Below are 13,573 nucleotides of genomic sequence, written 5' to 3'. Positions count from 1 at the left end.
TGTAGCTGACTTAGGTATCAACGCGTTGAAGGTCGGTCGGCCAGCCCAGTCTTCACCCCATAACCCCGTGTGCTTGTGGATTACAGGTGACTGAGAGCTTAATCAATTTGCCGGAATTCCCTCGCCGTAACAACGACATACTCATTTCTTCGACGTTAAGTCCCTGACTAGTGACAAGCTCTCCAAACTTAACCGGGATGGCATGTCAGAACCCCTAGGAAGGGTAGCCACATATGCATCCACACTCCCTGATCCTAGAGCAATCACATATGCATGAAGATCATATAACCAGTGATGCCCACAATAGACACTCCCGAAAAAGGGACGTGACATCATCCCCCACCAAACAAGGTGCATGTCCTCTTACACGGCATCCCTACTGTGGTATGCATATCCCACATATGTTCACGATGCTTGATAGACGAAATGAGTTCACAAAGATCGCCTAACAATGCTTCGTGCCGGATCTCTCGTCTGATCTTCCCCCTCGAGGCACCCTGCCTACTCGAATCCACCGCGGAGTCCCCCGTATCTTGGGGACACAACATACTTCAAATGAATCCTCCCCTTGGAGGTACGTGTGAGCGTTTGGCGACACAACAACAACAATATCTGGGTGGCTTTGATAACACTTGTCATGGACCTAGCCATTCAACTGTCACACTTGATCCATGCGGCACTCCATGATCTAGGAGTCAGCCTTATCCAACATGGCAATACATTGGTTATACCATGCCTTGGGCTCATTAGGGGATCAGCTCCAAACCCCAACCAGTTTGTGTAGGGTGACCTACTCCATTCTTCGACGTTAAATCCCTGACTAGCGACAAACTCCCCAAACTTAACTGTGTCAGCATGTCAAAACCTCTAGGAAGAGTAGCCACATATGCATCCACAGTCCCTGATCTTAAAGAAATCTCACATATGCATGAAGCTCATATAACTATCGACGCCCACGATAGATACTCCTAAAAACTGGACGTGACATGAAGGTAACTTACAAAAGAGTCTAAAAAAGGAGGAGAAAAGGAGTGAGGGTCGAACATAAAAGCCGACGCAGTTGTACATCTCAAAGCTTCACAGCGCATCACAGATTTTCCCACACACAAAACTCCCCTGCCCGCTGCCCCTACCTCGAACCCAATCTCACATCCTCCGTTTTGGTAACCCAATTCTTTTCTTCTAAGTATTTGTTTCATGTAATACAATTATTACTTTGGTATTTCAATACTAATCAGTTAGTGTCAAAAACAAGGCCTAAAGTTTCATGCTCTTGTTTTCAGATGGATCAAATGGAGGCACCAATTGTAGATGTCACCCATGTTGGTGCTCTAGAGTTTACAGCCAATGATGCTGAATCAGAGTCTTTCAAGCATTGCGTTGATGAGATATTAGTTCAGGTTGATAAGGTATTCAAAAAGCTTTGGTCTTTTTTGCTCTGTTTCATATAATTTGGTGAAGTGTAGTGTACCTAGTTTGTGATTGTGTTTATATTCAAAAGTTTTTTATGTAATTGTTGGATTCATATAGCTTTCTCAATTGGGTTTAACTTAGAATGTTGAATTTGATCATGGTGATGGTGTAATGATATTTGGGGTGATCCTTGGGTTTTGTGGCTTGAGCAGAGAGTGAATGAAGTAGAGCAATTTTACTCGAGCGCGAGTTTGAAGCAGGGGAATGCAAGTAAGAGTGGTTCAGGTGTGAAGGATAAAGAGAATCATGTTCCAAGTATGAAGAAGCAGCAGCACGAGGTTGCATTGAGGGAGGCAGCTGCTGTAAAGAGAATGCAAGAACTTATGCGTCAATTTGGCACGATATTGCGACAAGTAATTAACTTAACTGGCCATCTTGTTGTGTTTTGTGTTTTATGTGATGTGTGTAATCATAATATTCTGTACTATTAAAATGATATGTTATTCTATGTAGGAAGATCTTAATAACCTCTAATTTAGCCATAACACTAGCGTGTTTGTGTATGTTGTTGCTGATAAGTGAGTTCCGAGTCAGTTTTTTGATGTAGATTTTGCCTCTGTTCAGATTACACAGCACAAGTGGGCGTGGCCCCTTTTTGCAACATGTAGATGTTAAAGGTCTTGGTTTACATGATTACTATGAGGTAAAGTTAGTTTGTTTTCTTCTAATGAGTATTGCGATTGATGTATAGATCTATTTATGTAATTGTGCTTACATATGTATACAATCATTTGCTTTGATCTGCTTGGCATGTCTCTCAGAAAGAGTATTTTCATACAATTTTATGGATTGTGTGTTATAACGAACTAATAAAATACTGTTATATGTCACATTTTAGGTCATTGACAAGCCAATGGATTTCAGTACAATTAAAAATCAAATGGAGGCCAAAGATGGTACTGGATATAAAAATGTTCGGGAGATATGTGCAGATGTGCGGTTAGTTTCTAAAAATGCGATGAAGTATAATGAGGAGAGAACTGATGTTCATGTTATGGCCAAAACTTTGATGGCAAAATTTGTGGAAAAGTGGTTGCAGCTTCTGCCTAAAGTTACTGAAGCGGTATATCCCAACATGTTCTACTAGGAGTTACTCTTTCCACCACGATAGTCTTCTTTATCATTGAAGGTTCAGTAATGCTGGTAATTTTTGGTATTACAGATACTTACAACATCTTGATTAATCATTTCTCGATCATTTTTAACTTCTGAGCAATATACTTGCAGGAAAAGAGGCTAGAAGAGGCAAAAGCACAATTAAATATGCAACTTGCTGAAGAGGCTGCTCATGCTAAAATGGCTAGAGACTTGAGCAACGAGGTGCGTTTGAAGTAAAAAATCTTTTGTGTATTAAATATATGAAATAGAAATCGTTGTAGATACATATCATTTACAATTGATATAGTAGACTTTGTTTTGAAATCCTCTGATGTCTTCTTTTCAGCTTTATGATGTTGATATGCATTTGGAAGAACTCAGAGAGATGGTTGTCCAAAACTGCAGGTTGTTCAGTAACATCTTATCTTGTCTTATTATAGAGTGCATTTCATCTACATTAGTATATTGCAAGTTAGCATCTGCTGGATGTCAGTTTGCAATTTGCATGCTTCAGTATTCTCCATCTATCTGTGAAAGAAAGAGTGATATCTGTTTTTATGCATGAATTGAGTTATGTCTGCAGCCACCATGTCTTATTTTAGAGTATGTGGTTTTCAGGAAAATGTCAACTGAAGAGAAGAGAAATCTTGGGGTAGCCCTCCGCAGACTGTCCCCAGAGGATCTCACCACGGCACTTGAGATTGTTGCACAGAGTAATCCAGGATTTCAAGCTACTGCTGAAGAGGTGGACCTTGATATCGACGCTCACGTCATATTCATATTTCATCATGCTTTGTTGCCTAACTTGTTTGTTCCTAATTCATGTTCTTATACTATATGCAAGTGTTTGCTGAGTGTTCTGTATACATGTTTTGCAGACTGAATCCACCTTGTGGAGGTTAAATTTTTTTGTGAAGGACACTTTAGAAGTTCAGGCCAAGAGCTCAGCAAGCTTAGGCGCCACCAACAATGACAACACTAACAACCACAACAGCGGTAACAAACCAAATAACATCAATAACGCCAACAATAAGTGAAAAGAGAGATTTGTAATGCTATTGCCAAGACCAATAAAAAGAATAAATAGCCAGCAGAGATCATGCCACCCCGTGGGAGTTGCAGCATGTAGGTTGTGTTTTTCGCAATTCTGTTGTAATCTTAGGCCAATTGTAATAACATTTATTTTTTCCTGTGATGTTTCTCAATGAAACAGGCAAAGTTCAATTCCAAAGTCTGCTTCTGCTAATGCTCTCCATATTTGCCGGTTTTACTACTAACGCCAGATCAGAAAAAGACTAGTTTTAGAGCATTACTGTAACTTCTTTGTGACAGAATGGTTAATTTTAAAGTACCATGCTCCCCTGGTCACAATGTAGCTATTTTTTTTTAAAGTTCAAACTTCAAATCACATCCTAAAGTTTTTGATCGGAGTTTATCAATCTGACTATTTATGGGATGAGTGAGTGATTTGCTCTTAACGTTCTCATAACTTTACTGTGTCTGGCTTCTCGCATCAAGTATAAAGAGATTAACGCTTTGAATTTGAATTAAAATCTGAATCTCTCCCTAACATCCTCCATCAAGTGCTCACTTCATATTAGCCAATGACGTTAAATAACACTCGCAACTAAATTACCAATCGAGTAACTTTAATTTATTTACCAAAAGTAACAACACAATACCCTAGCAAAACACACAAAAGTAAAAGAGTTTTTTTCACCAACAGTCCATCAACTCTGGTGTACCTACCAATGTGATACCTCAACTCTTAATTGTACCAATGTGATACCCAGACTCTAGTATTGTTATCATTGAAGTACTTCCGTCAGTTTTTTTCAACTTTTCCGTCATATTGGTGACGTGGCAAGTACGTGAGGCCCACAAAGAGGGTTAAAAGACAAAATTAACCCCATCTGAGAGGAGCAATGTTTTTCCCACCCTTTACCTTGAGAAAGACACCCACAATTCCAATTTTGGCGCCAATTTTCCCTCCATACTCCTTAATTTGTGTCTCTTATCTAAACTAAAGAACTACCGCCAACGAGTCGACCACAATCTGATAAAACCTAGATCAATCTCATTTTCTATTTTTACTCTAGCACTTGTTAAACTAACAGAATAAATATAGAAATTTATATGGAACATCTCATTTCCACAATCTCATAAGAATATAGAAACACATAACTTAACGAAATTCAAATACATGTTTAAGTACCATTAGTTGCCACCTTTTATGTTGATTTGCCATGATTTTTGCTTGTAAGAACTAATAGTACTTAAACATGTATTTGAATTTCGTTAAGTTATGTGTTTCTATATTCTTATGAGATTGTGGAAATGAGATGTTCCATATAAATTTCTATATTTATTCTGTTAGTTTAACAAGTGATAGAGTAAAAATAGAAAATGAGATTGATCTAGGTTTTATCAGATTGTGGTCGACTCGTTGGCGGTAGTTCTTTAGTTTAGATAAGAGACACAAATTAAGGAGTAGGGAGGGAAAATTGGCGCCAAAATTGGAATTGTTGGGTGTCTTTCTCAAGGTAAAGGGCGGGAAAAACATTGTTCTTCTCAGATGAGGTTAATTTTGTCTTTTAACCCTCTTGTGGGCCTCACGTACTTGCCACGTCACCAAGATGACAGAGAAGTTGAAAAAAACTGACGGAAGTACTTCAATGATAGCAATACTAGAGTCTGGGTATCACATTGGTACGATTAAGAGTTGAGGTATCACATTAGTAGGTACACCCGAATTGAGAGACTGTGGGTGAAAAAATCTCAAAGTAAAATCCTATCTTCCGTTCTCCACTTCTCCCTCTTTGTAAATGTGTGACCAACACTCTTGGAAGGGACTCTATTTTTTTGGGTCAAATCTTGGAAGGGACTCATGTCAGCCGCAACTGTCACATTGTACGGCACACAGACTTCCATAGCTGCCGACCGGTTTCTAAGACTAAGCGAAAACTTTAAAGGCGTAGCTGTCTGACACAAACTTTAACAACTCCAACATCAACAATCGTATTCTGATCTCTCACATCCCAACCAACCACACCAACACTTTAAGTCCTTGCCAAAGCAGAGAACACAAACCCGGACTTTAACGCCGTTCTAGAAACTGAATTGGATAAACTGTCGTCACGTCCGCCTCAAGTCTTCACCTAAAGTTTGAGTCTTTAGTTCGAAGAAACATGAAAACGTCACTGATTATGGCGCCACAGTAAAATCCACCTCCCTAATCTCCGACTTATCGTATTGGGTATGTTGAAGTTTATCTGGGTTCTTAATCTTTAATGGGAATTGGGTTTTTGGATTGAGTTTCTGGGTTTTTGGTGATTCAGGTTTTTGGAGCTGGAATGGGTTCAGCTTCTAAGGAAGTGGATTTGGTGACTCAATGCAAGGTGAGTTTAAAGTTTTGTGCTTTATTAATGTGGGCATTGTAATTTGTGATTTTGGGGTTGTGAATTTGAAAGTTGATTGTGTGGAAATGGTTGTTTTCTAGGCCAAGTTGGGGTCTTTTCGAATTAAAGAGCTCAAGGAAGTTCTGACCCAGCTGGGTCTTTCAAAGCAAGGGAGGAAGCAGGTATGTTTGTTGGCATCTGTGGTAGTGTAGTTACAAGTGTTTATAAGGATCATGATCAATTGTAGCTGCCGTGTGCCGCCAATGCATTGCGGTAGTTGTTTATTGTAGTTCTGTTTTGAGCCTGTGATTCTTGCTTCTTTATGTTATAGGAGAGGTTTTCTAGTTGTTTGTGTAATGCCCCGTTGCTCAAAGTGTTCCAGCTAGTGTACTTTTGCAGCGATAGGATCTATGGTTATTTAGAAGCTTGTTTCCGGAATCCTGTTTATAGTGAGTTGTCTAGAACTTGTGTTCACATGGTTCTAAATTTCTTTTTTACTTTTCGATTGCTAATGAGACATCTTCTTATTAACTCATTGTTTGAATTTGTGTTTGCTGTCTCAGTTAGTTTTTCATGTTTTTATCTATGCTCAATAGTAGAATGCTTCATGCAACCTGTGTGTGTGTGTGTTTCCATTCCATCGAGTGATGTTGGGGGTTTGTTTCCTATGAATTTGTCATATGAGGTAAGTAGTTGTAAATTTCTTTGCTTTGCAGGATCTCATTGACAGAATCTTAGCATCAGTTTCGGATGAAGAAAGTAAGTTCTTCAACCACATCATCCTTTTCACTCCAGATATAATTTTGATTTCTTAGTGATCATTGTTCCTGGTGGCCAAACTGCAGTAATTTTCCATGAGTACAAGTGCAACTGTACAACAAATGGTTTAGGCATTTGGCATTTCCTTGTTTTTTTTCTAGAATTGTTACCTTGTTCTTGAATAATGATTGAGTTCAAATAGTTGGACACATAACCCTCTTTCTGTCAGGCGCTGAGTGCTTTAATAGACTCTGATCAAGCTTCTTGTATTTGGTTGTAATTCTGTGCAGCTGCCAATACACGCAGTTCATCAAAGAAAAAAAACATGGAGAAGAACCGAGCAGTGCAAAAAATTGATGAAGCTTACAGGTGCCGCATTGTGTTTATCTGTTTTACCTTAGTGTGTTGCAGTTACTGAGTCTACAAAATTTTGTATTTATTGTGCTTTCTTCTAAGTTCTAACTCTTCCTTGAATCATTATCTGTGTGATCGGTATTCTGTTCTATTATATTCCTCTCACTATCGGATGAGAATTCTGAACTGGAAGATGTATTGTATTGTTTCAGAAAGATGCAGAGTACACCATCAACAGATTCTTCAGCAAAGGAACAGAGTGGTTCAGAGTGTTGCAGTTTGAAGCCCCCTATAAAGGAAGTAAAAACTTTAAATGGTCTAGACATGAAGATTTCTTGCCCTTGTAGAAATTCATTGTCAACTGATTCAATGATACAGGTCTTGTACATTTGCTTTAAGTAATATCCTATCAGTGCCTTTCTTTTCTTTTTTCAGTTTTTTTTTAATTGGTACGACATGCATATTGAACTCAAGTCACTCATGCTCTTTTCAATTTTCTCCATTTTCTCAATTTCTATCGCTAATTTAGAGTCTATATATATGCGGTATACTTATTAGAATGTATAACACAGGGTAAGCCTATAAAGAAGCCTCGAGATAAGTAATTCAGTTCTATGTTATCCACAGTGTGTAGATCCAACATGTAGAGCCCAGCAACATATTGGTTGTGTAATTATTCCTGAGAAAACAAAGAATTGCAGTCCATCATTTCCGCCTGTTTTCTACTGTGAAATGTGTCGTCTTAAACGTGCAGATCCGTAAGTATTGGTGCATTTTTTATTTTAGTTTAATGTAATGAATTTATGAAGTTCCAGTTATGAAGCCTCTTTTGTGATACATGGAAGGTATATCATTGGTTTGCAAAGATGTGTTTAATTCTTAATATCCTTCAGGATAATTATTTTTCGTAGTTTTACCAATTGTTCAGTGTTTTAGACTAACACTGGAATTTAGGTTGAATGGGGATTGCGGGGTAATTGTTGTTGTTAATAAATTCATACAACGCCTTTTCACTTTGTTTCTTCTAAAATGAGGGAATTTTGATTTTTTATTATTGCATTCATTCCAATGTACAGTTACTGGGTGGCTGTGGTGGATCTTGTATCTGCAGTGAAGTTAGGTGCTTCAAATATTCCTATTGATGGGTATCTCTCTCTCTCTCTCTCCCACTCATAACAAACCTGATTATCATGGCTTACTAGTTATCATTCTGTGTTTATGCAATATGCAATGGTGTTATTTTGGTCAACAGGACTTTTGTATTCATCCATTGTAGTTTTCCTCTCTCTCCTGTTTATTAAGTCAGTGATCTGATAAAACTGATTATTATTATTTTATGAATGGTTTCAGTACAAATCCAACTAAGAATGTTGAGAAAAATTTTCAACTTTCCAGAGCCAATAGAGAACTACTTCAGGATGATGAATATGATGTTCAGGTTTGTTTATTTAATTATTGTCTAATTTTGAAAAGTTATATTTGGTGGTCAATCATTTAGTAGTTTTATTGAAAAAAATATTATTGACATGGTCTGACTATATTCTACAGGCTTGGTGTATGCTTCTCAATGATAGTGTTTCATTTAGGTTGCAATGGCCTCAGTATGCGGAACTAAAAGTAAATGGTATGCAATTTGCTGATCCTGTTCCATTAATTCTTCTTCTTCTTCTTGTTTTTTTTTTAAATTTTTTTTGTAAAGGTTCCATTAATTCTTTTGAAGTACTAGGCTGTGTAAACCTAACAAATTTGCTTTCCTCTTTAAATTCCAGTAAGTAAATGAATCCTCTGATTAACTAAAATTTAAGTTTGTACCCGATTTACAGGTATGAATGTTAGGGTATTTAATAGACCAGGACATCAATTGTTGGGTACTAATGGCCGTGATGATGGACCAATAGTGAGTGTTACTGGTTTTTATAATTAAGTTATATATATTATTTCATTTTTGCATGAAACAGTTCACTACAAGACATTCCATATCTATGTTTCATACTTCATTGTTGACCGTCAAGTCTCATTCGCAGATACACACACACACACATATTCCATATGTTTTGCAATGTTCCAGACTTATTTGTCATGAACTTTTATTTGCTGTGTACTTTTGTTGTACCTCGGCTCTCTGGTAGTTGCTTAATAATAAAAATTTCAGAATCAAAATATTTCATTATTTATTTCGAATAATCAGATCCATATATGCTACCAAAGTAGTTTCAAGTCTAAATTAACCTTTCTTTATGTCAGATCACATCATACATTGGGGAGGGAATCAATAAGATTTCATTGTCAGGAGTTGATAATCGTGCTTTCTGTTTTGGTGTCAGACTGATAAAAAAACGAACATCTGAGCAGGTACCTCACTTATTCCTTATATAATTTTTTTTATAATACATGAAGGAACATTGTTGATCCATTGACGGCAAATCTGAAATTCTAATCATTTTACTATTCATGTTCAAATATTAAATCCCATGAAATGGTAGAATATGTTAAAGGGAAGCTTTAAACCTGAATGACATTCCATCTCACCAACTGCATTTTTTCTTTGTACAACTTAATGTAAAGGTTCTCAACTTGATTCCTAAAGAAGAAGATGGTGAGCTCTTTGAGGATGCACTTGCACGGGTTCGTCGTTGCATTGGTGGTGGGGCTGCTATGGCACATGACGATAGTGATAGTGATCTAGAAGTGATTTCAGATTCAGTTTCTGTGAATCTCCGCTGCCCTGTAAGTGATGACTAATTTCTGTTGATAACTTCTGTATGCTCCTTTTACTGCCTGATGTATCCCTTCTTGGAGGGTGATTGGATTATACATGAGGGGGTCTGGATGAGCTTGCGCACAAATATCAAAACTATTGAGAATTCTAGAGTTCTCGACTTCTCATCAGACCTTCGGGCCTATTTTTTTTTGCTCATGTCAAGTCCTCCTAAAAGGGAGCTGGGCTAGGCCGACATGTTTATTTGTCTAGAAGCTCATTCCATCTCAAAAATTCTCTTTTGTTGTTTTTTTGTTTGGTTCAGGTTTAGCCTTGGGCTAATATGTTGGGTTCATGTCATCTTTGGTTAAATTTTTTTGTTTATTGCTTTGACTGTATCATATAAAGGAAGCCCCAAAGTAATCAAAGAATGTTTTTTTTATTTTATATAGTTTATCTGTAAGGTTTTGGTGTAGTTCATAGATAATGCTACCTATGGGATAATGTTTACATGTAACTTGCAGTTGAGTGGTTCTCGAATGAAGGTGGCTGGTAGATTTAGACCTTGTGCTCACATGGGTTGCTTTGATCTCGAAACTTTCGTGAAGTCAAACCAGCGATCTAGGAAGGCAAGTGACACAATATACCTCTGATTGTTCATTTTATTTTTTAAACATCTACAAATATGAACAAGTGGCATTTTATAATGCAGTGGCAATGCCCCATCTGCCTCAAGAACTACTCATTGGAGGACGTCATTATTGACCGCTATTTCAATCGCATCACAACTATGGTAGTTCCTGTAGTGGACATTTAAGATTATATAGTATGAAATAATATGGAATCATAGACAAATCTTTTTGTTTATCTGGTGCACAGATGCGAATTTGTGGGGAAGACATTACAGAGGTCAATGTGAAACCAGATGGTTCTTGGAGTGCAAAGACTAAAGGTGAATTTAGAGACCTTGCTCAATGGCACCTTCCTGACGGCTCTCCATATGTTGGTATGGATATGGGAAACACAGGCCAATCCAAGCCAGAATCATGTTCAAACCAACAGCATGGTGGGATCAATGAAGTTGGTAAGCATCTGGGTAGCCCATTAGACAAAGAATTTGGGGCTTTTGAGCAAAAGGTTATAATGATGAGCAGCAGTGACACCTATGGCAAAGAGGCTGAAGACATCATTAGAAAAAGCAGTATTCATATAGACTCAGCATATGATGACAACGAAGTCAATTCATTTTCCCCTAATTTTGCCTCAGCTGGTATTATTATTCTCAGTGATTCAGATGATGAAACTGTCGACTTGGTTTCCCCAAGAGTTGTGAACAATACTTTCCCAATAAGTAACAGTGCATGCTCTCTGTCTGCACCTCCTGGCATTTCAGACCCATATGAGTCTTGTTTGGGTCTTTTAAATGGAAATGGCAATGACAGAGGGACACTATATCCATATCCTACTAGTACTCAAGCTGATCCTGGGTTCCAATTTTTTGGTACAGATTCAGATATATCCGATGCTTTTATTGATTTAGAGCAGATGTCTGCAGCTCCTATGAATCATGACACGTTGTTGGTTTCTGATAAAAATTTAGAACCAAGCAGACATGTCTTAAACTCTTCTGCTTCCCATACCAATGCTAATTTGGACAGCTTGGTTGATAATCCACTGGACTTTATTAGAGAAGATCCCTCGATACAAAGTTTTCTTCCAAGTCATCCCTCTTGTTTGCTGGAGCAGTCTGATCTTGGAGGACAACCACCAGTCTCAAATGGCATTACTAGTGACTGGGTTGCTCTTAGCCTTGGTATAATTGAAAATGCTGAACTTGCAGAGACAAATGGACTACAGCTGACAAACCAATGTGGATCAAATAAGGGTAAAACTCTTCATTTATTATATATTGCAATCACTGAAAGGTTTTACTAAACATTGGAATAGGAATTTATCTTTTCCTAAATTTAATGCCACAAATAAACATTATTATATGATTTTGATTATTTTTCGATTGGGAAAACTTCAACTTGATCTCTTCAAGGCTGGTATATAATGATGTCAGTCATAAGATTTATCTATTATTCACACATTTTTATGTATATAACATGTGTAGCTATACACATTCAGTGATAAGAGTCATTACTTGGATATCTGTTGATTACAGAATTCTGCAATAAGGCTTTCATTAGGTATGAATATGTTTAGTATATGAGGATTTCATATTTTGAATGTCTAAATGTTTCATATTTTGAATCATATGTTGTAGCTTTAATCACGGATAAAAATAAGGGAGCCAAGTCAAATCCTAACAGAGCAAATTCAAGGAAACTTTCGGATGGCCCTTTCTCCTTTCCTCGTCAGCCACGGTCTGTAAGACAGCGAGTGTATCTGTCAGTAGATTCAAGTTCTGAATAGACAAGGTTGTTGCTTAGTTAAGAAGCCGCTGGGTACATAAATCACTTTCCGCATTTTTTTTTTGTTGGAAAACTGGTTTCTTTATCACTTTTGATCAATGAAGATTGTTCATCTTGTCTCATATTTTATTTTATTCCGATAGGATAAACAAAGACCTTCATTTTTGGAAGTTTGAGGTTTCATTCATGTGCAAAGCATAATTTTTGGAAGGCCCTGTCGTCACAGATTTACTCTCATTCTGTTAGGGGCAGTTCTGTAGCCACTCTATTTAAGGGTGAGCTTCAAATTTATATGATGATACATATGATTGCAGTGACATCTGCATTGAATGCAAATATTTCAAGATCTTGCCTCAACATTTGATTCATTAAGTTTTGTATTATTAATATGTTGACATGTTATTCATTTATGTGCTTATTGTACGTGCATTTTCTAGCAGCTGAGTATGACACTGATTAGAAGTTCTGACATTTTTATTTATTTCTCAGGTAATATCATTTTGTTTTCTACTTGGTCGTGGTTTGACTTGCTCGACTGGAACTTCAGTTGCCATCGCATGGAAACTAATTCCTATATAATCCACCTCTTATAAACAGACGAAGCATAACTTTATAACCAACAAGCAGGTGCTCTTCTATGCCTCCTGGACTATAAAAATTTAAACTACTTAAGAGTATTAGATGATTTTTGCTGCAATGTAAAATAGAATGATTTGAAATCTGCAAGCTAAGCATGCCTGTAACATTATTTACTTCATCTTAGTCGTAGTTAGGGTTCCTGTTTGTTGCCCTGGACATACTGGAGGTGAGTGTACATAGAATATACATCAAAAGTGTGGATTCCCATCCTAGCTGCCTACTTGAGATGGGGCACCGAAGAGAAGTAGGCTAGAATATCATTAGATCACTGCTGTTCTGTTCTAGTTACAAATTAGTGCCAGTGTTCAGTGGTTAAGAGGAGGTTATAACCTGTACTTGCTCGAATATTGATGTCCCAATTTTCTGGGTACTCCCAAGTTACTTTGATATGCATCATCTTTATAAAGCCACCTCTCATTGATCTTCCGGCTTTGTTCTTTTCCAATCGTCTCCTTTTTAATTGTAGTGAACTGAGAACTGTGCAAGTCCTCGGTCCGTTTTTAACATCAAATCTGGGATCCCAAAGGGAAAGGGATTATTGCCTTTGGTAAACCCCCTGTAATCCACACTGCCTTCAGTCTTACATAAAAGTGATGATGTAATATTGATAACACGAACCATATGATCTACATTTCCAGGCATGAGATATGTAGATCACAATGATAACGACACATTATACATATCATAGATGAATGGGGATACATTATTTCATGCAAAGGTATAATCAAATGGATTGG

At 37.4% G+C, this 13,573-nt stretch overlaps 4 protein-coding genes across 5 annotated transcripts in view; 3 read left to right on the top strand and 1 right to left on the bottom strand.

Annotated features, from left to right (window-relative positions):
- LOC126802603 (nuclear transcription factor Y subunit B-1-like) overlaps nt 1-10,054 on the top strand; it is a 148,274-nt gene extending 138,220 nt beyond the window's left edge. Inside the window, exon 4 of the mRNA XM_050530248.1 lies at nt 9,876-10,054. Coding sequence (XP_050386205.1) covers nt 9,876-10,031 — 156 coding nt within the window. The 3' untranslated portion in view covers nt 10,032-10,054. The remainder of the gene's footprint in view (nt 1-9,875) is intronic.
- LOC126802605 (mitochondrial import inner membrane translocase subunit TIM14-1) overlaps nt 1-13,573 on the bottom strand; it is a 258,334-nt gene that overhangs the window by 52,506 nt on the left and 192,255 nt on the right. The window lies entirely within an intron of this gene.
- LOC126802554 (transcription factor GTE1) lies at nt 1,284-3,848 on the top strand. Its single transcript, XM_050530197.1, is given in 11 exon segments — nt 1,284-1,408; nt 1,616-1,826; nt 2,038-2,061; nt 2,063-2,116; nt 2,312-2,536; nt 2,701-2,793; nt 2,918-2,976; nt 3,190-3,340; nt 3,450-3,603; nt 3,606-3,696; nt 3,785-3,848. Coding segments are annotated over 11 exon segments (1,251 nt in total).
- LOC126802576 (E3 SUMO-protein ligase SIZ1-like) lies at nt 5,646-13,251 on the top strand. 2 transcript variants are annotated; one of them, XM_050530219.1, is made up of 19 exons: nt 5,646-5,827; nt 5,910-5,969; nt 6,071-6,151; nt 6,686-6,728; nt 7,019-7,097; nt 7,295-7,460; nt 7,710-7,840; nt 8,159-8,227; nt 8,433-8,520; nt 8,631-8,706; nt 8,906-8,979; nt 9,327-9,434; nt 9,648-9,809; nt 10,305-10,409; nt 10,493-10,573; nt 10,660-11,665; nt 12,050-12,203; nt 12,341-12,472; nt 12,687-13,251. In XM_050530219.1, the coding sequence occupies exons 2-17, from the start codon at nt 5,925-5,927 to the stop codon at nt 12,196-12,198; spliced, it is 2,463 nt and encodes an 820-aa protein (XP_050386176.1). In that variant the 5' UTR covers nt 5,646-5,827; nt 5,910-5,924; the 3' UTR covers nt 12,199-12,203; nt 12,341-12,472; nt 12,687-13,251. The 2 variants fall into 2 exon arrangements, with proteins under 2 accessions (XP_050386176.1, XP_050386175.1); XM_050530218.1 differs by having other exon boundaries at nt 5,647-5,827; nt 12,050-12,230.

The sequence above is a fragment of the Argentina anserina genome, chromosome 7, assembly GCF_933775445.1.
Source record: "Argentina anserina chromosome 7, drPotAnse1.1, whole genome shotgun sequence".
NCBI lineage: Eukaryota > Viridiplantae > Streptophyta > Magnoliopsida > Rosales > Rosaceae > Argentina > Argentina anserina.
The sequence above is the reverse complement of the archived record's forward strand: the minus strand, read 5'-3'. Positions and strand labels throughout refer to the sequence as shown.